General features: G+C 40.4%; 1 protein-coding gene across 12 annotated transcripts in view; it reads right to left on the bottom strand.

Moving 5' to 3' along the window:
- The window catches only part of ncam1a (neural cell adhesion molecule 1a), a 284110-nt gene that overhangs the window by 50927 nt on the left and 205907 nt on the right, over positions 1-27276 (bottom strand). For 6 of the 12 annotated variants that reach the window (XM_065962701.1, XM_065962702.1, XM_065962705.1 and 3 more), the window contains exons 9-13: positions 21368-21397; positions 13311-13461; positions 4104-4288; positions 3166-3259; positions 6-173 (exon numbers count right to left, since the gene is read on the bottom strand). In XM_065962701.1, the coding sequence (XP_065818773.1) occupies positions 6-173; positions 3166-3259; positions 4104-4288; positions 13311-13461; positions 21368-21397 (628 nt within the window). The remainder of the gene's footprint in view (positions 1-5; positions 174-3165; positions 3260-4103; positions 4289-13310; positions 13462-21367; positions 21398-27276) is intronic. The other 6 variants (XM_065962703.1, XM_065962704.1, XM_065962706.1 and 3 more) reach the window with 1 other exon arrangement.

Raw genomic sequence — 27276 nt, 5'->3', positions numbered from 1 at the left:
CTCACCTTCGTCAGCATCGTGCTCCTTGCTCGTCCACTCCCTGCCGGGCAAACGCCACTCCACTTTGTACTTGATAATGGGCACTCCACCCAAGGACTCGGGCTCCCTGACATGCACCACTGCTGTGCTGGAGAACGGCTCCACCATGTGAATTCCTGGGGCTGATGGCACCTCTGTAAAAGAGAAAGGACAAAAAAAATAAATGGTCAGAATGGTCAGCTCGCTTACAGATTAGTCGTCGTTTCATTAAATTAACAAATGCGTTGCCCAAAACAACAGGATCATAAATATTGAACATTTTTCATATTAACGATTTCAAAATGATGTAACCACTGCTTTTCTCAAACAGATTGATCCCTCTTAAAACACCTCACAGCTTGGGAAAATCGGATTAAACTCATCTTTCCATCTAAAATCAGAACTCTGCTTGGTTTTGTCGGAGGGTGAAAATGGGGCTCAAACTTGGCCGAGTCATCTTGTAATGTGTACCCCGCCTTACTTTGCATAAAACTGTCAAATTTCCAAGTGAGTTTGCATCTACCTCATCTCTCTTGTGACTCATTCTTGAGCTATTCTTTGCTGTTATTTACGACAAAAACAGAGAAGCCCTCATGCTGCTCTCATTACAGTCATCTACAGAACCACACTGTCATTTCAATCATTCCACAATATGTCAATGTCTGCCATCGCTGTGGCTTATAATACACAGCTGGTCATCAGTGGAAAGGCATCAGTGTGTGTACCTGTGTTCTTGTTCATACACAGGTAACAGTCTGAGGTAGTATGAAATAAGTTATGTTTTACTGCAAATGTTAATATGACTTTGAATGGGACTGGAGATTGATGCCGAACACTTATCACCTCCTGATAATGTACTTCTCCGCGGTGCCTCTAATGCCCGGAAAACATTTGGTCACCAAATGAGTGAACATCTGTTGAACATGCCTGAGTGAGTCTGAAGTGACGGGCGGGAGTTTCACTTTGAGTCATGAAGATGGGGACGGAAATTAAACTGGAGTCAATTAAGAAGTCGTCTGCAAACGTTCACATACTGTTATTTATATCCAGGGTGACTTATTATGATTATCATCACGCCAGCTGGGTGTTTGTGTTCATCCTTTCCATTTTGGTCTCAAGCTTTTTAGACACAGATACTTGAGATTCATGGTTAATAGAGAGTGAAAAAAAAATGGTTCTACTTTTGGACTTTTTTTCTCACGTCTCTGGGAAGCTTTGAATTTTTACTTTTAGAGAAGAAAATGTGATCTAGTACAAGAAAACTCACTCATTTATTCTGAAGGGACGTATTATGAAAAATCCAGCACCTACATTATTGGTTAAAACTTCTCAGACCACAAAAATGTACTGCAAACCTAAACCAGAATACTCTCGATATTTAAAGGGGACAAATTATGAAAAATCCACTTGTACAGTGTTTTTGAACATATATCTGGGTAACCTGAGTGTCTACAGACCAACAACATGTGTAATAAACCCACCCAGTCCTTTGTTTGTGGTCTGCATAAGTCTTAAAACACAGAGGAAAATGCTTCGTTTCTAATTTGCTCTCCTTGTGATGTCACAGTGGGATTCTGGTTAAAAAAAATCCCCTCCCCTCCCCTGGTATCTCCACCCATGGACTCCACCCCCAGCCTAGAGCAAAACTTTTTCTCAGGTCCGCTATTTTTATTCGCGCAACAGAGGAGTGATGTCTACTCGGGGGGGGGGGGGGGGGCTCATTGTATTTAAAGAGACACACACACAAAAACAGAGCGTTCTGAGAGAGCTGGTTTATACAGGGTCACAAACCTCCTCTGGTGCTTGATTCATGTTATATTCTGACCAAAGCACAGCACAGATGTTTCATTTAGACCACAGGGGACTGTTTGAAAAAGGAAGAAAAGGGGGTATAATATGTCCTCTTTCAATGAATCATCTTATTATCATTTGATGTATGGACGTTTTGGTTTACTGATATCCTCGAGCGAGCTACGTAGCATCCAGTAAACAGAAACACCGGCGACATGTTTTCTCGACCCTGTAATGTTACATCTCCTTAATCACTTCTGCATAATGTCACACGAGCATGTGAAGGAAAGAGGGCTCCACTACCCTTGAAAATTAAATGACTTTGTTTAGAGAAGCTCTTTCAACATGCCGTTGGAAACATCGATGTGGAAGATAAAGAGTGAACACGTCTTTGAAGGGTTTTCTTTCCTGCTCTTTTATTCCAACTGAGGTTGGCAGGAGTCACTTCAGGCATACTGATAAGTCATTCAGCAAACGGAGGAAAAAAAAACAGAAAACACCTTCAATAGCCTGCAGTATATTACACAGTGGCAACAGAGGGGTTTTTAGCATAATTAATTCAACTACACTGTATTTAGACAAGGTCCCATGTGACCCACTCTCTCTAATGGATCCTAAACAATTTCCATACCAAATGAAGCTAGCACAAACCTAAAGCCGAGCAAAAAACCCGGAGCTTAAGGACAGTCCCACTGCAGTTTCAAGTTTCTCTCATTACCTGAGTCTGAGCTGTGGATCAGGCTAACTCTCCTCTGCAAAGTCCAGCTAATATTGTCTATTTACATTCCATCTGTTGGACATCCCAAACATAATCGCAACATAAATGTCACAGTGCATGCTGCAATACACCGATTTATCCGTGCAACCACTATGTTTAATGTCTCAAGGAAATTATGAGTGCATTAAATATGCATAACGCATATATTCCTGCTCTCTTCAACGACTTCTGATAGCTTTTAGAATTAACCGACCAAAGTTATCTCTTACTTCTAATGGGTCTCGGTTTTTATAGCTCAGCTCTTTATGTCCCCACACTGGGGGGTTTGTTTGACCTCTGAACTCCTATCTCTGTGTGGGTGGTTCCATCTACAGCTCTGGAAAACAAGAAAAATTAAGAGACCACTTCAAGTTTTCCTTCAGCAGCATGCATAGAAGCCGTTCTATCCCAGTGTCTCTGTTGGATTTCAACACAGGCTCACTACATCCTGCTAATGTGAGCGAGGCGACGGCCACAAGCCATCAAACAAAGGCTGCATAACCCAGCAGTAATGCAAAAGACTGGTGACGGGCATACCAAGACATGAAAGATTGAAACATATCAAGATTTCACCACAAAATATGGATTCATGGACCAACCTGCTTGGATAAGAAGGAACTCCTTGGACTCGGTGCCCATCATGTTGGCCGCGGTGCAATTGTAGCTGCCAAAGTCATTCTGAGAAGGGCTAACCTGAGGGACAGAAATAATAAACAAGAGCTTGAATATGGTCAACATTATGACTTCATGATTAATAACTGATGTGTGCCATTCAGGAGTTTCCTCATAGCTGATTAAAAGAGATTCTTTATGAGAACAGTCAAAGCACATGCAAGGACGTCTTCAGCATAGTAACACCCTGAACTAAACTGCTGCTATTATATATATTCAGAGCGCTAGTGAAACTTCTGGTCAGCTATTCATTGCTCAGGAGAGTCACTTAAATCATATGAAGTGTTTTCAGGGTCATTGCAAGAATCACAACTAGCCTAGAGATGAGTACTCAAATTCTAATTCCTTAATTTAAAGTGACTCAATCAAAATTTGTATAATATACTAAAAATCAATAATTTAAATATATTTTGATCTTTATCTGATAATGTGGCAAAGCCTTTGTTGATACAAATATTTGAAAGCTGACATGCCCTGCTAAGGTTCAGACTAGAGCCCGACCGATTAATCGTCTGGGCGATACTATTGGCCGATGTTTGCATATCGTGTGAGGATCGGTATTGGCTCATTTTCTCTCCAATTTGTGCCGATAGAACTAGGTTTATTCAGTTCCTCTATAGATATTATATTAATTATTAGTAAAAAATTGTGTATCAATGCAACGTTGTTGTTCTGGCTTTGTGTTTGATAACTGTATTTGAGGGATCGAGGATAGATCTAAGAAAGATATCTTCCCAAAAAAACCCCATATCAATGAGGCTCTAGATGAAACAATGACTGGTGTTGTGTCATGTGTTGTGTCATGTGTTGTGTCATGTGTTGTGTCATGTGTTGTGCTGTTGTGTGTCCGTGTGTCGCAGCAGACCTCCAGGTAGCTGACGGTCGGCGTGTTGTAGATCTTCACGTTGGTGACGTTGGCGTGGGGCAGCGGGAGGCCGTCTCTGAACCAAACCACCGAGGCTCCGGGGTGAGCCTCCACCTCACAGCTGATGTTGGTCGGGTTTCCCTCCCACGTGTACCACGCCACGGCACCCATGATCTTTGGAGCATCTGCGGGAACACACGAGGGGGTTAAACACGGGAAGGAGCGCCACATTGGAAACATATATCTGGAACAGTTTACTCGCTGAGCTGGACGATAATTAAGATGTGTATCAGGAGTGAAACAGCGATCTACAAACCACAGGAAATAAACTAAAAATGTGATATTCTTCATTTATTGGACAATGGTGAACACCTGCTGTTATACTATAAAAATCTGATTATAGAGACAAATATGTCACATTTCCTTCTATTTGACCGCTTTAATTTGGAAATGTTCTGAGGACAAAGTTAGGATTAGAAATTAGGATGAACAACTGCCTTGAGAAAAATTATTTTAGACTCAGTGTTGACTGAAAACGTGTTTTAAGTAAAGTAGGTTGTGCATTAAATACACAACACTGTGTTCTGTTTGAAATCTATCCAAGTTTCTGGAGGAGCTGGCAAAGGAGCAACATGTCTTGATGTGCACAACATTAGTAATTTTGTCAAAACTTGGAGGAATTTTAGCTTCAGGTCACAAACGTTTGTGTGATACAGTTCCATCTTGTCGTACAATAACCCGTCTACCTGAATAGTACATTTCCATATCGCGTTGCTTTCTCCAGAATCCATTCCAGTGTTGTGAGAGAACGGGGAAGGAGCTGATTTTCTATTGATTCTATTCAATTTATATTCAAAAGGTACAAACTCTGATGAAACCTGTCACAGCTCTACATTACAAACACTGTTAGACATCCGACAGCCATGAAAGACCGCTCAGTGTCTTCTACTGAATGAGCAAGGAATTGTGGGACTGCAATATCTTCTCCTGAAACTCATCTTCTCTGCACTGACAGGAGATCTTATCATGACCATAGACATCTGTGTAATCAGAAACATGCATTTAAAAAGACACTCCTGAAGACAGCTGGTAAACAAATGCAACGTGTGGTCTTAAGACTGTCTCACTTTTTAATCCCTACATTCATTGTTGAGGCTTTAAACTATTTGTGCTGGCTTAATGGACGTTTTAAATAACCACTTTTTTTTTGCCTGTTTTGTTACAGAAGGTAAATTCTTTACTGCAAGATGCTCCAGCTCAGCAGGTCTGACAGGGCTGAACTTATTACAACACTGAGAGACAAATAATCATGACTCACACACATGTATTCAAACATAGAGCTAACACAGATAACACACTAACATTAAACATTTCAACACCCACAGTTGTAAAAAATGCATCTTGCTCATTCTAGATTTTGATGATCATTAGATCCTTACTTTCACCGCTAAACCTCTATATATTTGTCATATGTAACCGAAGTAACTCCCTTCTTCCTGATGAAAAAATGGTAGCTCCACGTGTTTTTAAAGGACATATGTAGCATTTTATTCTGTTAGGTTATAACCTGAGTACATACACAAGATTTTTGGGGGCTTTTTATCCCTTTATTTTTTTTAAATAGGACAGTGGATAAGACGCAGAAAACAGGGAAAGAAAGAGAGAGAGAGAGCTACAGGTCGGATTCAAACCCGGGCCGCCTGCCTAGAGGACCACAGCCTCTGTACAATGAGCTTTTCAGAAGGAGCTTCCTCCCCTGTTGATGCTGTCTTTTGTTTTCTTACTATTAACAGATATTTTAAAATTGATTTGTAACATTTGATTGTTTTAATGTTTTATTTTTTGGTCTTGAAACCCTCGCCTACTCTGGGCATCATCAGAGTGACTCTTAGGTGTCTTGCTACTTGAGGAAACTTGGCAGAGGAGATACTTGCGCAACACTTTGTGGGTCCACAGGCTGAGATAGATGCAAAAACCATCTCTTCAATTAAGACATGAGAGGTCAAAACAAGAGGAGCTCACAATGCCAGAAGTTAAAATAAAATAAAAAAGTAGCAAACTTTTCAATCGCTGACAAACAACAGTGATTATTTTGTGGTCTTGCAATATTTTACTCTTTTTTTCTGTATTTCTGTTCCCATAAGAAGTACTTCTGGCTGCACGATAGCATGAAATATTTTAAATAAAGCTGAGACAAGTGTCATTTGTATCCCTGCAAAGACACGAACACACCACTGCATGTGATGCTTTTATCAGTAAAATGTAACGACATGCTAACAGAGCTGAAACCACACGGTCAGAACTCTTCACCCTGAGCCTTTAACTCTGATGGGAATCATCATTAAAAAGTCAGAGGCTATAACAGGAGCTGACTGTTCCTGCTTTCTTTTCTTTTATTACAAGTGGCTCACATCTCTGATTAGCGCCTCTGGATGTGCTGAAGTATGCTTTCGATTGCCGAGTGCTGTGAAAACGCCGCGGCCCCCCTGACACTGCCGGGGCTTTATACTTCTGACCCTGCATCCTTAAAAAAAAAAAAAACTGGGCAGGAGTGCAGCCGCTGGGATTGATGGACGAGGCTGAGTCGATAGATGCTCCATCGCCTGCAGCTCTGATTAGACTCTGACTCCTTCTATCAGTTCTGCTTTTGGGCCTCATTGACTTCCCGCAGTGCTGTGACCTGACTGTTTGATTTCTGCAGCCCCCCCGCGCGGGTCTAGGTGAGATTATTGATATGTTTTTAAAATACCCAGGAATGTTTATGCTGCTGGTGAAACACAAACACCACATGAGGAATGTAACTGGATTCATTGCAGAACTAGGACTGAGGTTGAATATAATTATTAATTTTTTTAACCCTATTTTTGGGCTTTTTGTACCTTTAATTGAGCGATAGGACAGTGGATAAAGTTAGAAATCAGGGAGAGAGAGTGGGGCATGACATGCGGGAAAGGAGCCACAGGCTAGATCCGAACCTGGGCGGCCCGCTTGGAAGACTACAGCCTCCTTATATGGGACGTGTGCACTAACCACTGCACCACCAGCGTCCCATTGAACGTTTAATATGAATGTAGGAATTAAGGATTCTGTCATTCATAGGAATAAAGTTGAATAGTAAGTGTATAACTTTTGTTGTGCATATGGAGTGTCCACCTCCAGTTTTGAAAAATGAAGCCAATGCAAAAAACTGCAGTTTCTCAAGTGTCCACTTGAGGCTGGCTGCAGAAGCCCCAGAATGAGTCACATCCACACTCTGTGATAAAATGTTTTTACAGCGGAAAGGAACATGTTTACAACCTCTTTCATGAGTTTTGGTCTGAATAACTAATTTCTTTATAGGCAGAAATTTCAGAATTATTCTTTCTAAAAACTCATCTGATATTAAGGCTAAATGTTTTTAATAATACCGGGCATGGCTGATCTGACTGACAGGGTGCTGATTGCCAGGAGGCTTAAGACCCGCCTCAGCTCCATCTGTTTGCCTGTTGCAATGTTGATCGAAAGTTAGGTTGAGACAACATTTCCAATATGACATCCACTATCACTGAGCTTCAAAACTCTGGGTGAAGTCAACGCGACTACGTCCATGTTTTCTACAGTCAGGTGTGCCCTGATGGATCATCGAGGAGCTCAGCAGAAGCGACCTGCCTGCAGCTTAAACAGAGCTCTCATTAGACTTTGATGCTAAATGAACTCTTGTCTGCTGACAAACCTGAGCTCAAACAGGAGGAATTAACACTTTCCCTGTCAGTCCTTCAGCAGCACACGTACAGACACACTCAGCCATCCGCTAATGGGATCACGCTGTGCCGCAGATAGGAAGTTCCACGCCAAGATAAGGTCCTTATTCTGCGAGTGGGCGAGCGGTGATGGAGAGGACGGAGAGTGAGAACCGCGCTCAAGACAAAGCACCTTTTCTTATCAATAATTGCTTGGCAACAGTGAATCAGCTACCTGATTACTCGCTGATTACTCGAGCCAACTGCAGCCCCTTCAAAAGACTCTATCAAAGGCGTCGTCGTGATTGTATCTGCGCTAACCGCTGCTGTATTGAGAGCAGGGCATATTAATCCAATTATGCGCTCATTGGCATGTTTATCTGTTCTTAGCGGTGATATTCAATGGATTTCAAAATGAGACCACGGTGATTTAAAAGAAGATAAATTATTAGAAAAAATACCAGGGCCTGAGACTATTTCTGAGTCTGGAATTCTGATTTAAGAAGAAACAGTTTGTTGGTTTTTTCTGCTAGTATTTGTATGAATTTACATCTACATGGAATTAATTACACATGTAGAAACAATGTCTCCCTGCAAACATTAACCAAAGATAGCTGTTGCTGTTGAGCACACATAGAGGCACATTAACCTCATATTAATGTGAAGTATTTAGTTTCATTAAAGCACAGAGGCCAAACATAACAGAAATATCTTTGTCCTAATACTGTCGGACTGAAGCCACTTTGCAGAGCGGGTGAAAATGTCCAGCGTTGGATATAATGTGCACCCTAACAGAGCCTTGCAGTCATGCAAGTGCAAAAAAAAAAGTATAATTAAGGCCCCTGACATTCTCTAATACAGCCTGTGTATAAATGTCAATAAGAGACAGAATTGTGGCAAAAAGCATTTTAGTCTCGAGTAAGGATGATCAAAGACCTCGGTAATTACACAGAGTCATTCTAAGCCTCAAAAGCCACTGTACCCTGAGGCTATGTCAGAACTGAGACCTTTTTGTTTCCATGGAAACTAATCGCAGTGGTACCATTGACCCAGCAAACTCGGCTCCCTCGCCCACCGTTTATCCCCAGAAGCAGAGGTGACAGCTTATACACTGTGTCCTCACACACATTCCTCTGCTCTCTACAAGCTCTCACGTTGTTCTCCCCCAGATTTGGGACTTTTCTCTCCTCGTCAACAGCGTCTGGTTTTCTATGCACATATCTATAAACTACTGAAGTAATTGCAAAGTAAATGTTTAACCTAAAGGACATATTTATGTTTTTTCTAGTATTGAATTATCTTAACATATTCATAAAGTAAAGAGCTTTGTGCAGCTTCTGAAAAGCAGCCTGTTGCAAGAGATATGTGCAAGATGTGCGTTCAAACACACTTTGGTGTGACTGTAGTGTTTCTGTCATTTATGCAACAACTGACTAAAAGTGGGTTGCGTCTTCAAAATGACAAAGTCGAGTTATGATAACACTTTCTCTCCCTGGAGCAGTTTAAAGTATGACTCTTTTTCTGCTTGTAGACTGGTGGAAATCATGTTTGAAGATCCAGAGGGGAAGAAAAAAATCTGTGATATTTATACCCGGAGCACATTTGCTATGACAGACGACACATCTGCACGTCTGTGATGACACCGACATGCTCGCTAACTGTTGCGTGACACAGTTACTTCATGAGGCTTCGTGTCACCCTCGATGGGGATTGCCTTCGGCACGGTTGCTTGTAACGTGAACTTATAAAAGTTACCTTGTTAAGTTCAACAGAATATTTCAGCAGTGATGGAAGACTTTCACTGGGGTTGCTTTTGTGTTAATGTGGAAGTGTATTACAGTAATTGTAAGATTAGTGAAAACACATGACAGTACAGGAAGCTGCTGGATGTTGAGTCAGAATGTGAGCTTCTTTACTATTTTGTTTTAATGGATCGTTTTAGATCTTCACTGTCTGCAACATGGTTAATCCAGATGACTGTTAAGACTCTGTGTTATTAAACAACAAGAATAGTTTTAAAGTATGGACATTTGACTTTTTGTTTGACATCGTTAAAGTCAAATGTCACTGAGATCTATTCAACATAATTTTAAGCTGGTGCAACAGGCTAAAGGCAGAATACCTTTCTAGTCTAGTCTTACAGTCTGACGTTGTTGAACCAGCTCCAGGTTGTGTAAAAAGTTGATCTTCTTCAAAGAGAATGTTGGTGCAACCCTAACCCTAACCCTAACAATCATAAAGTGAGTCATCTCATGTTAAAGAAGCTGAGAGATCGTCTAATAACAGTCAGTCATAAGGCAGGTTTGAACCATAGACTGTAAATATGAACGGACGAAGCCTGAGTGATGTCAGCCATCTGTTCCAGCAGGGGGCTCAGGAGGCTCATTGGGAGCAGCCGCCATGCTGGAAATCCTGTCTCAACCTAACTTTTAGTCAACCTAACAACAGGCCGAGAGCTGGAGCATCCTGACAAACCGTTAAATCGCACCAGCCTGTCAGCTACACACCTAACTATGGATAACTGGTATCGTTCATACTGTAGTACTGTAATAAGTTTGATGTGTTTAAACTTGCTAATTTTGTTTCAAATGCCTGGAAAAGAAGACAAGACATTCTGTTTCATTAGTTTGACTTGCTTTTGCTTTCTCTTTATGTTTCTTGAAAATGAATATAGCTTACCTAGTGCACTCTGATCCGGGAACATTTTTAATTTATGATGTCATGTAAGCCCATGCAGGCTGGGCATATGGATGTATGTATGACACAATAATAAACTAAAAAAACTAAACTAAAAAAACTGTATAATCAAAACATAAGCATTGTAAAAAAATTACATTGTGTGCCCATGCTGACAATACCTACTCAGACCAATATGTGCTTTTGTACCAGGCTGTAAACATGTTAATGTCTGAGGTGAAAACGGGCTCTTTTGAATGAGGTGTAAATGTGACTTCCAGGTCTCTTGGAGCCCAGCCTCAAGCAGACCCTCAACAAAACTGCAGGGTTTTGCACGTCCACATCAGCTTCAGAGGAAACGAGCCTGAAGCTTTTCCTGACTGGAGAAAGTATTGTCTCACTCCTTCTGTTGTTCGCCGGCGGTATTGATTTCTCTGCCTGCAGGTGAGATCAGCAGCTAATGACGGAAGCTCAGAGAATATCTCATAATGCTGTCAAAAACTGTTTCAGAGAGCAGAGGGAAACACAGCTGAGTGAAAATGGAAACATCTAGAAAACACCTGGGCACCGAGCGTCTGCTGGAACACGCTGAGCATGAGAGACCGACGAGAAACAATCCACGATGAGTCGGGAATCTTTCAAACTGAAACTTCATGACTCCATGACACTTCTCTTACAAACAGAGGAGACAGGAGCAAGCTGCAGCAGCTCTTCCACATCAAGGCCAACAAAAGACAGATGTACTTCTGTCACAAGGTTTCCTTCCTCTGCTTAAGCTGAGAAAGTTTAAATGTATATAGCACGCTCTGAGAATGTGGAACACACTTCCAGACGATGTGAGAGGAGCCGAGAATATGAGGATTTTTAAACGTATTCTGTCTGGCTCTCATTTAGTACTTTATCATTTTATGGATATTCTTCATTTACTTAAGTTGTTATCAGTATGTCTAGATTAAAATTTTACTGTTTGATTTGAGATTTTTAGTTTTTTTATGTATTTATTATCATGGTGATTATTTCATTTCTCTGACTTTATTAACACATAATCATTTTTACAATCTTATTCTTATCATTTTACATGCATTTATACATTTATAAATTAATTCAATCCTAACGTTATTGAATTGTCTTTATTATTTTACAACAATTTGAAACCTTTCTTGTGTGTATTATCTTATTGCTTCTTGTAAGACTTTTTCCATCCATATTTATTTTATTGTTATTTTATTAAATTATTTTTCTTGCCGTGCATCAGTCTCTTAATGATTTTTCACGAATCGGTCTCGAGACCACTTTTTGAAGGTCTTGGTCTCGTCTTGAAATCTAAAGCATTTTCACTCTGTCTTTTCTCGGTCTCAGACTGAGCAGCCTCGTGATTTTACATCAAGACCACCACTGACAGGTTTTTTCAGCGTCATAAATGGTGATTAGAAGGAAAACGCCTCTCTCTAGAAGTTAAAATAACTTCAATACATTCATATTTAGATTTTTATCCCCTGGTGACGGTCGTAACCTCCCCCGTGTTACAGTCTCAGTGAGTGACACCGCCCCCTGCACACTGGATGATTCCCTTAATGTCTTGTCTCGATCTAGACCTGTCTTGGTTTTGGTCTTCACTTGGTCTCAGTCCCTTAATGTCTTGTTTCTTGGTCTTCACTTGGTCTAGATTCCTTAATGTCTTGGTCTTGTCTCGATCTAGTCCTGTCTTGGTCTTGGTCTTCACTCGGTCTCGATCCCTTAATGTCTTGGTCTTGTCTCGATCTAGCCTGTCTTGGTTTTGGTCTTCACTCGGTCTCAGTCCCTTAATGTCGTGTTTCTTGGTCTTCACTCGGTCTTGATCCCTTAATGTCTTGGTCTTGTCTCGATCTAGTCCTGTCTTGGTCTTGGTCTTCACTCAGTCTCGATTCTTTAATGTCTTGGTCTTGTCTCGATCTAGTCCTGTCTTGGTCTTGGTCTTCACTTGGTCTAGATTCCTTAATGTCTTGGTCTTGTCTCGATCTAGTCCTGTCTTGGTCTTGGTCTTCACTTGGTCTAGATTCCTTAATGTCTTGGTCTTGTCTCGATCTAGTCCTGTCTTGGTCTTGGTCTTCACTCAGTCTCGATTCTTTAATGTCTTGGTCTTGTCTCGATCTAGTCCTGTCTTGGTCTTGGTCTTCACTTGGTCTAGATTCCTTAATGTCTTGGTCTTGTCTCGATCTAGTCCTGTCTTGGTTTTGGTTTTCACTCGGTCTCTGTCCCTTAATGTCTCAATCTAGTCCTGGTCTCGGAGCACTCAGGTCTCGGGTATGTCTTGGTCTTCACTTGGTCTCGATCCCTTAATGTCTTGGTCTTGTCCTGGTCTCGGAACACTCCGGTCTCAGGTATGTCTTGGTCTCGGTAAGTGTGGTCTTGACTACATCACTTCTACAAACTACTTTTTCGTGACTCACTTTAGTAAAGCACTTTGAACTGTAATTGAAAGGTGCTTTATAAAAAAAAGTTTGATGGATTGATTGACCATTGAAACTTATTCTATGAGCATTCAAAAGTTCTCAGAGGTGTTCATATCTTAACAACCTTCCAACAACTCTTTAGAAAAAGTAAATTATGCCAATTATGACTTCAAAACGATGCAGTTTGAGACATAATTCAATATTTTCAGAGATGCATTTAGTGGCTTTTATCCTGTGACTGAAATGAAACTTATAAATTAAAATGTATCAGGAAAACTTGATATACTCCTGGTTTCATGATTAACAAAGGGATGGTGTTTGGTGTTGAAGCTCTAAAAAGGCGAGCAGGATGAGTGTGTAGAAAGTAGCGGATGACTTACAGCGGACTTCCAGGTACATGAGCTGGTCGTCCTGTCCGATGGAGTTGCTGGCGGAGCAGAGATAGAGGCCGGCGTATGTGAACTGGACGTTCTTCAAGGTGAGAGAGGACACCCGTGCGTGGCTGCGTACCACGATGTTTCTATCAAGGCTCTATAAGAGAAGAGGAAGTAGTTAGTATCCATAACAGAGGCAGAAATATTCATTTAAATGAAACTCGCTTCTCTCTGAATGTTTCCCTTGGCTTGTTTATGACGCTTTTATCATTTTTGGCTGAAAGCTTCCAACAAAAAACATCAAGAGTAAATAAACAAACCTGAAAGGCAATGATGATATTTCTGTGGTTTATGTGGAATACACAGAATAAAACAAAAATAGAAGGTCTAATGGGAACTGAACAATGTTCTCAGAAAAAAATATGATACAATGATGAACACTGGGAGATTCAAAGATGAACAACAGTTTTGTCATTGTTTATTTTGTTAAGAACAGAGACACAGAGAAAGAATAGAGATGATAACATCTTGCAGAGATTGTAAATGAGTGTCTTTAATTTGGAAAAAGAAAGGATGAGGTGAACAGTAGGAGGTGAGGATTTGTTAAAATTAAGAATAAAATAGAAACACAGCTTTAACAATAATATGGTGGCCCATAGAGGACATGCATCCATGCTTTTTCTCCCTGTGATAAAGAGTACATTACATTATTTTGAGATCTTGACTTATTCGTCTCGTTATCTTAGGTCAACAATGCTTGTTACACGCCAAAAGTAGTTAATTAACTCACAAAACTGACACATCACAGAAATATTGAGTAGATTATTTTTTTTTTTCAGAAAAATTAAATTATGGATGTATGTCCGCTTTGTGCTTCTGTAAGTAACAGTGGTGAGGTTTTTAAGATAAACATTTAAAGTTAAAAGTTTAAATCCATCCATCCATATATCCATCTAGTCATCCATCCATACATACATCCATACGTCCATCTATATTTCCATCCATCCTTACATACGTCCATACATCCATCCATCCATATATCCATCTAGTCATCCATCCATCCATCCATCCATTTGTCCATCCAAAAGGAGCTATATATTAGTAAATCATCCCTACATTTGCCTTCTGTTGTATCATCCAGTGCATAAAGCCTGAGCCACTAAACTACAAACCCCTACAGTACATCGATTACTGTTCCTACCATTTAGCAGTCTGGCTGCAGGTTTACTGCCAGTCTAATTGTAGTTGGAAAAGTGTAATTGCAGCTGGGGCAAATGGCTTGTTAAACGGTGCTTTTATTTTTTCAGCAGATTGCCCTGCCTTTGGAGTTGAACCTGTTGTTTTATGGGAAGTCATGATCAGGGAGGATACCCGGTTAAGAACAAGCTTCCAGCAAAGGTGCGCAGCAGAAATCAGAGGATGACCAACCCAACCTTTTTAATCTTGATCTGCACCTCGGTGTGATTTGTCCTGTACATGTCCAAAAAGATGTGACCAAAGGAGTGTCTGCTACTTTGATTTCTGACCATTTACAAACACAATATGTTGCCAAAGAGCAAACATAGTCCTCCCACCACGGCAGTCATTGAGAAATGTTCCTGCAAATATGCTGTAGAGGGTAGCATGAAAAAAAACCCGACATCAATAATGAATAAGCGCCATGTTGAACGCTTTATAAAAACTCCAGCTTTTCAAAATATAGTAAAAGCTTTTCTTGCCTCTGGGCGACACACAGTTCAATACAACAGGGGGATATACATCTTCCTTCTAGCTGCCATGATTATTTATTAATATTTTATGCTTCCGAGGTGCTACAGCGTTTGTGTTTGATAAAAAAAATAAAGAATGATATTTGTTGTATTAGCATTATGGCATGCTGTGTTATCCTCTGCAGAGAAGGGGGGGGGGGGGGGGGGGGTAGATGTGGCAGAAACGTTTGTGCTGTTTACTGAAGATGTGAGGGAGTGTCCTGGAACATTTTTGAAAGGGCGGCATTAATCTTATGCTTCTGCAGTGACACAAGAAAGGAGCTGCACACTGTCGGAAGGTGGATAAGGTTAATGGAGAGAAATGCGTCATGATATAACAGAGGTAGCAGGGAACGGGGCAGACCTTTGAACAGGATTTATTCATTAATTCAAATGAATAATTTTAATTATAAAACTGATCTGTCGCCAAATTAATTAAAAAAACAATATCCGACACAGTTTCTCCTGTTTGTGTGGTTAGTGTGTGTTTTGTTTTTTTTCAGCGGGCAGACACTCGCTCTCTGTTACGTAACCTGTCAATACATGTGCTTTGCTTGTCATACAACTGTTACCGAGAGGCTGCCAGGCACCATCTGCACAGGCTGCGTCTATCAGGGATGCAGGGAACTAACACGGTTTACCCTTTTATATGTGCTGCTTCTACATTTCATCACCTCTGCACCACAGAGAGCCCGACTGGCGCTATAAAAAGATATTATATGCTGCATTAATATTAGACTAGATAGATTTCTTGGAATACATAAGCAGACTTGGGACGGCTGTATCTTTTAGTATCCACACTGTAATAGAGAGGGAGGGCATATTAGAAGTTAAATCTTCAGAAGAAGAGTCTGCAGACACACACTATGAGCTCTGGGAGACTATATGGACAAAATGGTTACTTAGCCCAAATGCTAACGTGCATACAACGTTTAACATACACTTGACCAGGAAGCCCATTTAGATCAAAGTGATGGTTCAGCATTTTAAAAGTGGAGTTGTACGAGGTACAGTAGAAATGGTAAATGATTGCACTTATATTGCACTTACACATGCATTTTATGTCACATTCCCCCTTTAACATTCACACACTGATAGCAGAAGATGCTAACTAAATTAGCACTAATCTTATTCATATATAGTCACACACTTTGGGGGCAACTTGGGATTCAGGGTTTTGCCCAAGGACACTTTGACTTGCCGGAGCAGGGGACTGAACTTCCAACCTCTTGATTAAGAGACGACCCACCCGACCGCTGAGCCACCGCAGCCCTCTGGTGCATACAGAATGAACACTTGAGGACTTACAGCCCTGTTACGCCTGCTGTGTGTAATGCACGGGGGCGGAATAGTAGGTCGAAGTCATTACGACTCTGAGTAACAGAGGTGTTAAAGGGGGGGGGGGGGGGGGATGGTGGCAGCGTGTAATGTCAGAGCTGGTGAGCCTGAGTGTGTGTGTGTGTGTGTGTGTAAAAGTGAAGCGCTGTTTGATGACACGCAGTGACAATGCAGTGAAGTCATGAGAATTCACAAACTGGGACACCAATTTTAGGCCATTATGGATACAATATGTAAATACATAAAAATAATAATAATAATACAAATAATAACCCTAACCCAAGGTGTAATGACGCCAGGACTTTGTCATGGACGCTGTTGTAGAACCACAATCTGTAAAGAGCTCTCGACATGAAAACAGCACAGGGCAGGAATATGAATACAGGGATGTTGTATAGTCATAACACCCACTACCCTAACCCCTAACAGATCACGAGCATTGGATATTGCGACACATCCTGGGGGGGGGGGGGGGGGGGGGGTGCACTAAGTACTTATTAAGTTTAAGTTAACCTCATCAGCTCTTTTCTTGATTTCATTCTTGTCGTAATGTGAGAACACATCTGCTGAGCACCTCAGGGTTGACTGCACTCTTTAAAACCCTTTTCACTTTTTGCATTTAGTTTGACCTCCTGAGCAGTGCAGAAATCTAAAAAATCAGATCCTGTCATCATAGCTCCGCTTCACATACCTTTCCTGTAAGATTGTTTTTATTCCTGCAGTAGAAAAGGACAAATCGGATGATGAAAAGAGAACTGTGTTTCCTTAAGAGCTTTAGATTCTGAGTTTGACAAGCTGAGCCAACAATGTGGCCAGTGTACCAAGAATACGGCTTATTAATAACAGCCTCCTGAGTCAGGGGGCCGGATCCTCCTGCAGGATGTGGCTCTTGAAGGTGAACTTGTCCCTCCTACAGATATTAAACAGTCTGCTAAAACCATTCAAGTGGGTCTCGTCAGCTAAAGTCAAAGGTTTTGACAGTCAGGGGGCCCAGATGGCCCCGCTGAGAAGTCACCATCAATCTTCAAAGCAGTTCACAATGTGCAAGTGCTGAATGGAGTACTGTAATGCATTTATCTGTAACTCCCAGAACCGCTCTCACAAAAGTTAGGTTTGCAAATAACTAAACTGCTTTCCAACTTGTGTTATGTTGACAATGGGATCTCTTCCTGCATTGTGTTCACAGATACATTTTTTAAAATGAAATACTGGCTTTGTATTAAGTGCTGGAAATACCGCTGAGGGTGTCCACAATCTTCGACTGTCACACGACTGTGTAAAGTTTGCATCTATTATATTTATCTATAGTTAAATAAGGCAATAAAAGCAATTTATTGAAGGCCAGAAAAGGATCATCATTAGTCTAGGAGATAAAGGAAATGTTTGAGTTGAAGAAAAGATCATGGTTTTTTTGATCTTTAATAAAAAAACATTTTATGCATCAGACTTTTTCTGTATTTAAAGGAATGTTCACTTGGGAAGTGTAGGATTGCATTTTGGCATAAAACTAAAGAAATATGACATCAGTAGCCAATATTCTTAAAAGTCCCTTCTTCATATTTTTGCAACTTCTCAGACACATTAAGAACATTTCTACTTTATTTAAACTACAACAAATTAATTCTGTCTATGCTATGTTAGCCATATGGTATATGATCTGATGCATATTTGATAAACATGAACTTAATTACTGGAAACAGGGCTGAACTCTCTGCATATAAAGCTCCCCATTAACAGAAGACGTTTGTGCCTGGCTGCAGTTATTTACATCGTATAGTAGCTTTGTCATTGATCTAGTTTGAGTTTTTATATAAGCAATGACTGAAAAACCTTGAGAGATATATCTGGAATAAACAAAACATACGTTACGAGTTGAAGACCCTGAACGGTCGATTCAGCAGCGCCGACATGAACAGCATTCAGCAGGCAGGTTATTATAATCAGACCCTGATCTGGTTCAAGTGTCAGGCCGCTTTCTAAAGTGCACTTCTGCATGAAATAAACACACACTTTAAAGATTTGGCATAATACCACCTTTCAGGCTGTATTCATCATCATGAGTAATCGTAATGCCTGCTTGTTAGCAGCCTGTGATTTATACCTATCACAGAACCAAACTCAGCCAACATCTAATGCAAGCAAGGCCAAAACTATTATCTGTGACTACACGGATTAGTTTGATCAATGCTGGGCTATTAGAGGTGCATCCATCAACGGGAGATTTTCTGAGGTGGGCTGCATCAAAATATCTCACATGGGAGCATTTCTGTCTTTATCCCTGTGCAGAAACACGGAGTGCTGTTATCTTCTCACATAAAATATTGAAGATAAATAATGTCTGTGGTTACCGCATCTTTAATTCTTTTATCTTAACAGCCAGATACGGAGAGAAAGGATAAACAAATTGTTTCACCTCCCGTTCTTCTCAACCTAAAGACAGAATAGAAACCAGCGTGGAGCAAACAGAGGAATAAACAGCCAAGGACGTGCACTGTAACACCTGAGAAAAGAGCAAAACTGAAATACAGCAAAAGGTTACATTTGACATCTACTAACAGCAGCTAGATGTTTACAAAAGCAAGGGGAAAGTTCAGAAAAATACTGCATTAAAGGTAAATTAATTCACCTATATGTGATCTGTAGATACAGTACTTTCCACATAAAGTGCGGTCAGACAGATCTATTCAACAGGAGGCTCGTGGACCAGAGTTGGTCATTTTGTGAATTTATTCAGGCCTGCTCAACAATTAGCAAAGAGTGCAGGCCATCTAAGAAGACGGAGTTGAGGAAAGTCATAAAGTACAAAACACATGTTAAACGACTGTATATAACATTGACGTAGTGTCAGTGACGTCACAAGTTTTGAAGCCCAAAAGTGGCGGTCGCCATGTTGGAAATGCTGTCTCAAAGTAATTATTGGTGGATCTAGAAACAGACAAAGAGGTGGAGCTGAGGGTGGAACTTTTTAAGACTCCAGGTAAAAAGACGTGAGCCCTTATAATGAAAATGTATCCAAATGGGTGAGTTAATAAAATCATCCCCCGAGTGCAGTGTGCACCAATCAAGTCATGAGCTATTGATTCCAAAGTTTCTTTTTGAGCCAGGCTGTAAATGTATTTTATTTCTGAACTATAGTTTTTTGCACTTCTGCATTAGTGTCATATTTCAACTCTGGATATTGACATTTGGTTAAACATCTTTCTTCTCTCTAAAGTTTAAACAGGGAAAGTTTTTTTTCACACATTTTTACTTTTAGAGGTAAGCTTTGAGAAAAGGTAATTGGCTGTGCCTGTAAGTAAAGTATATTCAGGAAAAGAAACTGTTAAAACATCAGTCAGTCATTTGAAAAATGTGTCAGAGGGCCCGCAGCAGAGTGTTAAAATCACACAACCTGAAACCTAGGTGACTTTAACAATGTAAGAGCAGTGTTGGGGTTATTGAAATAAATTTCCCAAATTCAAAAAAAAAGCAGCAGTTAAAACTCTGAATTTTGATCTTCAGAGTTCATGCACAGAGAAGAATTTTTACATTGCCCGTTGGTTTTCTGGATAGACGTTATGAAGCCTAACCATGGTGGTTGCCATATTGGATTTGCTATCTCAATCTGAATGTCGATAAATAGACAAAGAGGTGGAGCTGAGGCATTTCTTAAGCCTACATGCAAACAGCTGCAATGCACCTACCTGTCAGTTGACCCAGCCACACTCCGTATTATGCAAATGTAATTAACCCTTTACCTTGCTTTTAACATGTTTATTCTCCTGTAAACATTGGCTTTTAAATATGGGACCACATGGGATTTCATTGGCTTATGCAGCCAGTCATAAGTGAACTACTGGGGAACTGCATTTTTTTCTTTCGTCTGCATTGGTTTCATTTGTCAACACCTTGAGTAGCTGATTAGAATTTCTACTGTAAAGCCTAAAAAAAAGGTCCTGCCCTTGTTGTGTGTCCTATAGAGGGAAGTTAGCTTGTTACTTTGCGTCAGTTCAACCTGAGGGCAGTCGTTCTCACATTGCGGAGGGCCAACAGTCTGCATGTTTCTTGCCAAACATGACAGCAGGGAGCTCGAGTAAAACAGTGATTTTTGAATTTATAATTAAACATGGTTGTTACCCTTTTACCATGGCAAGCTGGGAGGTTGTTTCTTGGGAATATTTGTTCCTAACCAAGATATGGAAGAGACCAGTAAGCCTCTATAAGGTCCCCTAATGTGACCACAAATGGGATTTCTCCCACTTCTTACATAATGGGTCTGCACAGATAAATCCAAAACTATCTGAATTGCTAGTTAGAAAAAAGGATCAAGTGAGCAAACCTTATGTTTTTGTTAATTGGATGAACTGACCCAGTAAGACTACTGTATAAATGAGGCCCTGGGCAGTTTGATTACTCCCCTGACTGAACGTGCCGGCCTGCTTCAGAGTGCAGTGGAGGTAAAACATGCAGACACTTGGCTAATAATGTGAGAGGATACACCATTTAAAACCACTCTGTTAAGATTTAGTAGAGCTCGGTGAGTTCAGACTGACCTACAGCAGAGCAGAGAGTGTTTTATGTATGAGCCTGTAAAGCTGCCGGCCTACAGACAACACAACGCAGACGTTCATGTCTGAATCAAGAAAATGTTGACATCTATTTATACAATGCAGCAGCAAATAAAAGCATTCTAAAGAGCCAAATACAGGAACTACTACTTTTGAAATAGTGCGTATCGAATAAATACAATTTAAAAAAGACACAATAGTTAAATAAAAACAAGGAAATAGGGGAAGTCTAAATGTGCACTGGAACTAAATGGATTATGTACATTTGCTACGTGGCTAATTTTCTACGTTTTTAGTGCACAGCTATATGACGTGAGCGTTACATGTACACTCAGTGACAACACTTCTGCTCTGCACAAAGACGGGCGATCTACAGTGTAAGTCTGCTATCACAACTACTGTCAAGGCTACCCATAGTTAGTAGCAATACCTCATATTTGTCTGGTCGCGTCCATGAAGCCTGGAGAGGACAGAGGAAGCAAAGACAAAACAGTGACGGATGGGAAATAAACACAAGATACATGTGTCCTGATGAAGCGTCATGACCAGGAACAATGGAGAACGTTGGATTTTGTGAAGTCTAGAGTCACCTGCAGTAGGAGTGCTATGACTTCATGTTGTTAAGTACTACATACAATGGTGATGTTGACAGTTTTAGCTCGTGCTGTCAGTCTTTTTCCAGGTCATTCCTGAGCGGCATTTCCCCACCTTCCTCATCATTTGGGACATGCATCAGTTTCAATATGCATGAAAATCAACTTGCAGTATCTCTGAAATAGCCGGGCGAGTTAGTTAATCCATCAGGGAGCACTTTGTGTCTGCTTTTACTTTTGTATATTTTATGCTAAAATGTATCTTTGATTACAGCCCTAAAGCTCAAAACACTGTGAGAGGTCACTCAAGTGGTAAGCACTGACTTTTATACTCAGGTCGAATGAATGAAAACAAATGTTTGGATTCTAATCCGACGACACCTCAACATGCTTTGGAGCGCTGCTGGTAATGTGCACATGATAAAACACTTCATAATAATAATAATAATTTATAATTTATGCAGGGTTAGCAGAACAGAGCATAACCAATAATATTATCCAAATATGATAATTTCAAGGTCCTTCTTTTTCTTTTTTGTTCATTCCTTTCAACGACATGTTTTTGATGGAAGCACATAATCAAACAAAGAAATTACACACATGAATCAATCTAAAAGATACACAAACACACACCCACACCCACACACATTTACATCCTAGGAGGAGGAGAACAAAAAAAAACAAAGAAACATTTATCCAAACTGTTTGTCAAGGACTCAAAGGCATATACATTTATCTGCAAGTCATCCACATGTGATCGTTAAAATGCAAACCATAATGGAAATATGCAAACAGCTGGGGGGGAAAAAATCAAGTCTAAATGTTGCAAAAGAGATTCAAGGTCCTTGAAATCCAAGAGGACTGTTACGGTTGGGTCAGGATTTCTGGCTTGGCACTTCAAATTGCCTTTAGGGAATTTCCACAACTGGTCACAATGCCAAACTGGAGCGTATTTTCCTCAAAAAGCATCGGGCCTCTCAGTGGGTTATTAATTATTATACTCTTTTTAAAAAAGGGGGGAAATTTGGCGGCACACTAAGGAAAAAACAGGGCGCTGAAACTAATTACAAGAGAGCCATTAGCCGTATCTGGGGACTTTGTTTTTCTAATCAGCAGCTTTCTCATCCTGGCATTCTGTGTTTTTGATTAAGTCGTTCATTTATGTACAGAACACAGGCGTGCACCACTTATCATCTATTAGCTCGTATATACAGATACATCTTATCTCATGGTATAGAATGACAAATGGTGCTAATTTCTAAAGAACCTGAAGTCCATTCTCAGGCGATGATGCGATGTTAATATCTTCTATAGTTTATACAAGGCAAGTGAGAAGTGAAATTCAAAAGAGGCAGAAGAAGCCGGAAAAAAGAAAAAGAAAAAGGACTCCTCTTGTCATTTCTCATTATGAATATGTCTGTTCCTTTTGTGGCCCGGCCGCTCTGATGTCGAACATGGACGTGAAGGGAAGGCAGAGCGTGGCAAACAGAAACGCAGCGATGATGAATGACCGTCCGATGAAAATTAGTGACAGCTATTACCAAATGATCAGCGGGATTTTTCTGATTACAGCCGCATTTAATCAAAACTGATCTGACAGTGATAGATAGGAAAGAGAGGGACGGTGACAGGCTGTGAATGGAAAAAAAAAAAAAAGTGGAGATACTGGTTGACAACTGCAAGTGGGGATGGGCAAGTCGTGTGTTGCAGGTGGAAGATAAGATTCAGTAGCTCAGAAAACAGGCCGTGAATGCACCGTGCTGTGTCAATGCCTCCACTGATTGGCAGTCATAAATGGCACAGTTAAATGGGGAAAAAAAAAAAACTAGAGACTACCTTAGCTGTATAAAATGTATAAATCCTCCTGCACAAATCAACTGGAACATGACAGACAAAAAATATGTTTTAGTATTGGAACAACCTTCACAATCAACGTTCTTAAAAATCAAACTTTGTCCTTCAGAAAGAAATAGAAGGAAAGCCATGGTGTCATTCAATTTAAAAGTTAAAAAAAACACGGTGTAAATGTAAGATAACTTCAGCACACTGCTGACAATCCTGTCAAACCTTAACTCAGAATGAAATAATCTTTTTTTTCTGCTTTTCATTTTATGAAACCAGGATGGAGCCGTGCCACCAGCAGAGAAAAGTCTCTCCGTTCATTTCAGCTTTTAGCAGCGTATCCGTCTTCACCAAGCTGCATTACGGCTCAGTTATACTCTACGCCTGATTTACATGCAGATACAGAAGGAGCCTTCTGACGGTGTTCTGCATTTATTTCATCTTTGTCTTTTCTGCACGTTTTCTGGAAAGACCAAACGTTGCAAAACCACCGAAGATTGTGGGGGCAGTGTTGAGCAGTGACGCCAACATTTAAAGCCAGACAAGCGACAAACAATGAAGAAGAATACTCTAGAAAATGGTGGAACTTTTTCATGAAAGATTGTTGGAGGGGGTTGGGAACTATGAACATCTATAAGATTACCTTAGTCAGGAACAGGGACAGAAAACTATGACAGAACAGCTGGTTGGAGATCGGATGGGAACTGTCGGTGTGAGAACACACCCTCTAGTGGATGCTTTTTTGAATGTACATCCCATTGTAAAAAACATTTGAGAGTATGGGTAGAGAAGGTTACATTCTTTAGAACCTTGGAATCTATTTTCACAAGTGAAGAGCGCATAAATGATCTTATAGATTACTTTTAAAAGGCTGTGTAAAAATGTTGCCTCATCACGCTCCCACTTGATTTCATCTTTGATCAAAGTCTAGTGCACACTCCAAAATTCTGGATTTCATTTGATTATTTTCAAAGGAATTAATTTGCTTAAAAGTCTTAATCAGCTTGAAATTATCTGCTTCTTCTCGTTTCACATTCTCCAAAGTATTAATCAAAGATTTCTTCACCAAACATGCTATTTTAAAGGCTTGTTATGCTGTAAGTTTGCCACATTTTTCTGACCTTATTTCCTAAAATCTAAAAAATGTGCGACTTGTTTCAGTCACCTGCGCACAAGGCTGACTGAAAAATAGAAAAATAAATCATGATGCTGGGAAGGTTCTCGTTAGAATTAATGGAGCCTTTGATTGGAAACAACCACTCCTAACTTCTGCTTCCACTCAATTCCCCCCCCCCCCCCAAAAAAAAAAATCTGCTGTAATTGCTCTTGGAATGAAACACAAATAACAAACTATGGAAGGATTAAAAAGTAAACACTGAAGGGATGTTTGTTCTTTACATTAATGGTATTCAAAATTCTCAAACAAACATAGAAACATAGATTGTAAACCAGAGGCATTGAAACAAACACATTTTTGGACACATTTGTTCATATTCTTGTCGGTCCCTTAACTTGAAAAGCAATCATGTTGTGTCTACCTTTACTCTGCATTTGGACAGGAGAGGCTTGAGAGGGCAAAGCATGATGTAGCATATTTCTCTTTTGCCTGCATTTCATTCTGAGTCAGTCACAGATGCTGTACTTCATCCCGCTGCTGTAAATACTAAGAGGGGTAAAAATAGTCCCCGCTAATCCACAGGGGCCCAGCTGTTTCAACACTGAAAACCTTGTTGGTTCTGGTCTTTATGTGGACTTTGACAATGAAAAGTGTGGAATTAAAAAACCAGCACGATTCAAGAACATGCCTCTGAACAATGCTGCTAGAAAAGATGGGGCAACATTCATAACTGTCTTTACAGTTTGATGATGTGATCCAAAAAGTAGAACGGCTCATTTCACAGCGATGTGTTTGATGTTAAATAACGCTCAACATGGCAGCTTGAATTCATCACACAGCACCGGCTGAACACGGCGAGCACAGAGCGCTGAGGTAAAGTAGGCCAGGTTTGGCCCAAATATTGTGCAACTCAGTCTCTTCCTGTCCTGTGGGAAATACCAGGACAGGTGCTTTCACAGCGTTTACTGTGCATGTCTCCAAGAATAGAACACCTGGTGTGACACGCATGTATCAGTTCGGCCCAATCATAATATTTCCCTGCGGCAGGTGGCAATTTTCAGCAACAGTAGCGGCCCATAGCCCAGAGGATGGAAACCCTTAAAAAGAAATACACAACTTTCATGGAGGTGTATTGGTGTTTATGTAGTTTTAGTGCAAGCTGATGCTCCAACATACAAGTTCTTTTACTTTCCTGGATCCAGAAACCTGCTAGCGGCAGCAAGGTAATTATCTTAACAGTGTGCATTCACAGCAGAAAATGATCCCTCTGAAGTGACTAATCCATCTACTCCTCACATGGCGCATGTTGTCAGAAGACACCATTAAGATGGATTTCTCAAAATTATACCGTTTTAATGAACAGATAAGAGCATAACAATAGACTCCGGGATGAGATTCTCTCTTCAGCCTAGCGACTGCCAAACACACTGTGACCAGTGTTAAGGGAGAAAAAATGCACAAGGATGGTATTCATATCACACTTGCTTAAGAAGCCTTTTTACAGTGTTCTGCAGCCAGCACTTTAATCCAGTGTTATCTCTGCCACTCCTGAAGGACACGAGGAGAAGAAACGAGGATATATATACCAGAGCATGACAAAGAGGCATAACCCGTATGTGGCTTTATGTGCAAAGACTTCCTTACTCTTATATCATGTCCAGCCGGAGGAAAAGTGCCGACTCATTTTTTTAAAGTGTATAATCACAGAAATGTGTCAGAGGCAGCAGAAGTGAGCATTACACATCTGTTTTTGAGATAGAAGGAGACTCTGGAGCCGGAGGTGTTTACACTTCCATCACTAAGCTTTATCACTGAAATCACTCTAGCGTGACTTCAACCAAGTCTCAGTTTATTTTCTGAGAATTCCCAATGAGGAGTCCACATCGTTATTTTACAGAGACATTCCACCTTTTTTATGCTAATGATGAATGTGAAGTGAAGTGTTACATAAACTCTGAGCCACACAGAGGGAAAGCCATGACATGGCACTGACTGGAAATTGGTTTTCATGGCAGTCTGCACCCTGCCCCTTCCAGCATTGGTGATGGGAACGTACAGAATCATTACTGCAATTCCAGCAGTACTGGAGAAGTCTGCAGATAGTTTAGCAAAAAAGGAAAAAGATTCCGAACTTTGCTAAAATGTAAATTAAAGTGGTGATCCAGGACTCTCTAAAAAAAAAGTTTTGAGGGTATGAGGCACAGCGAGTGGCTTGAGCTGATGGGCCAACTCATTGGCTACTAATGGGCTGAAAACAAAACACAATGTAGTCTAACAATGAGTCAATCTGTGGCTTCATTACTCAAACATATATATGTAAATATTGGTGGATGTTTCAGTTCTGTAATAGAATGGTGTCATGCTCTGGTTTTCTTGGATAAATCAAAGTTTCAAGGAGTCCAAAAACAGTACATGTGATTGGTTAACAAGGTCTGCAGAGTGTGAGCTCTGAAGACAGAACAGTGCGGATCATCACTGACACTTTGCCCACGTTTTTTTGTAGCACTTGAAGACTTCAATTCAAGCTTTTCGTCCAATTGAACCGCGCGGGATTAAATTGAAAACTGGGACATTTATTCACTGGACTGGAGACACATTAGAATGCAAATTCATGTTTGGTATTTGGTTTGATGGGCACATAATCCAACATGAAAAAGCAGAGATATTTCATGAGAGTTGTGGAACAAAAAAGTTGGATGTTTGAAATGTTTGTTGAATAAATGCACTACCTTCATAAAGGTCTACTTCCAGATGTAACAGCCTGTGTAAACGTCTTGATATTGAAGG

Source organism: Labrus bergylta, chromosome 14 (genome assembly GCF_963930695.1).
Source record: "Labrus bergylta chromosome 14, fLabBer1.1, whole genome shotgun sequence".
Classification (NCBI taxonomy): Eukaryota; Metazoa; Chordata; class Actinopteri; order Labriformes; family Labridae; genus Labrus; species Labrus bergylta.
Note: the sequence above shows the minus strand (reverse complement) of the source record. Positions and strands in the feature narration are given on the sequence as shown.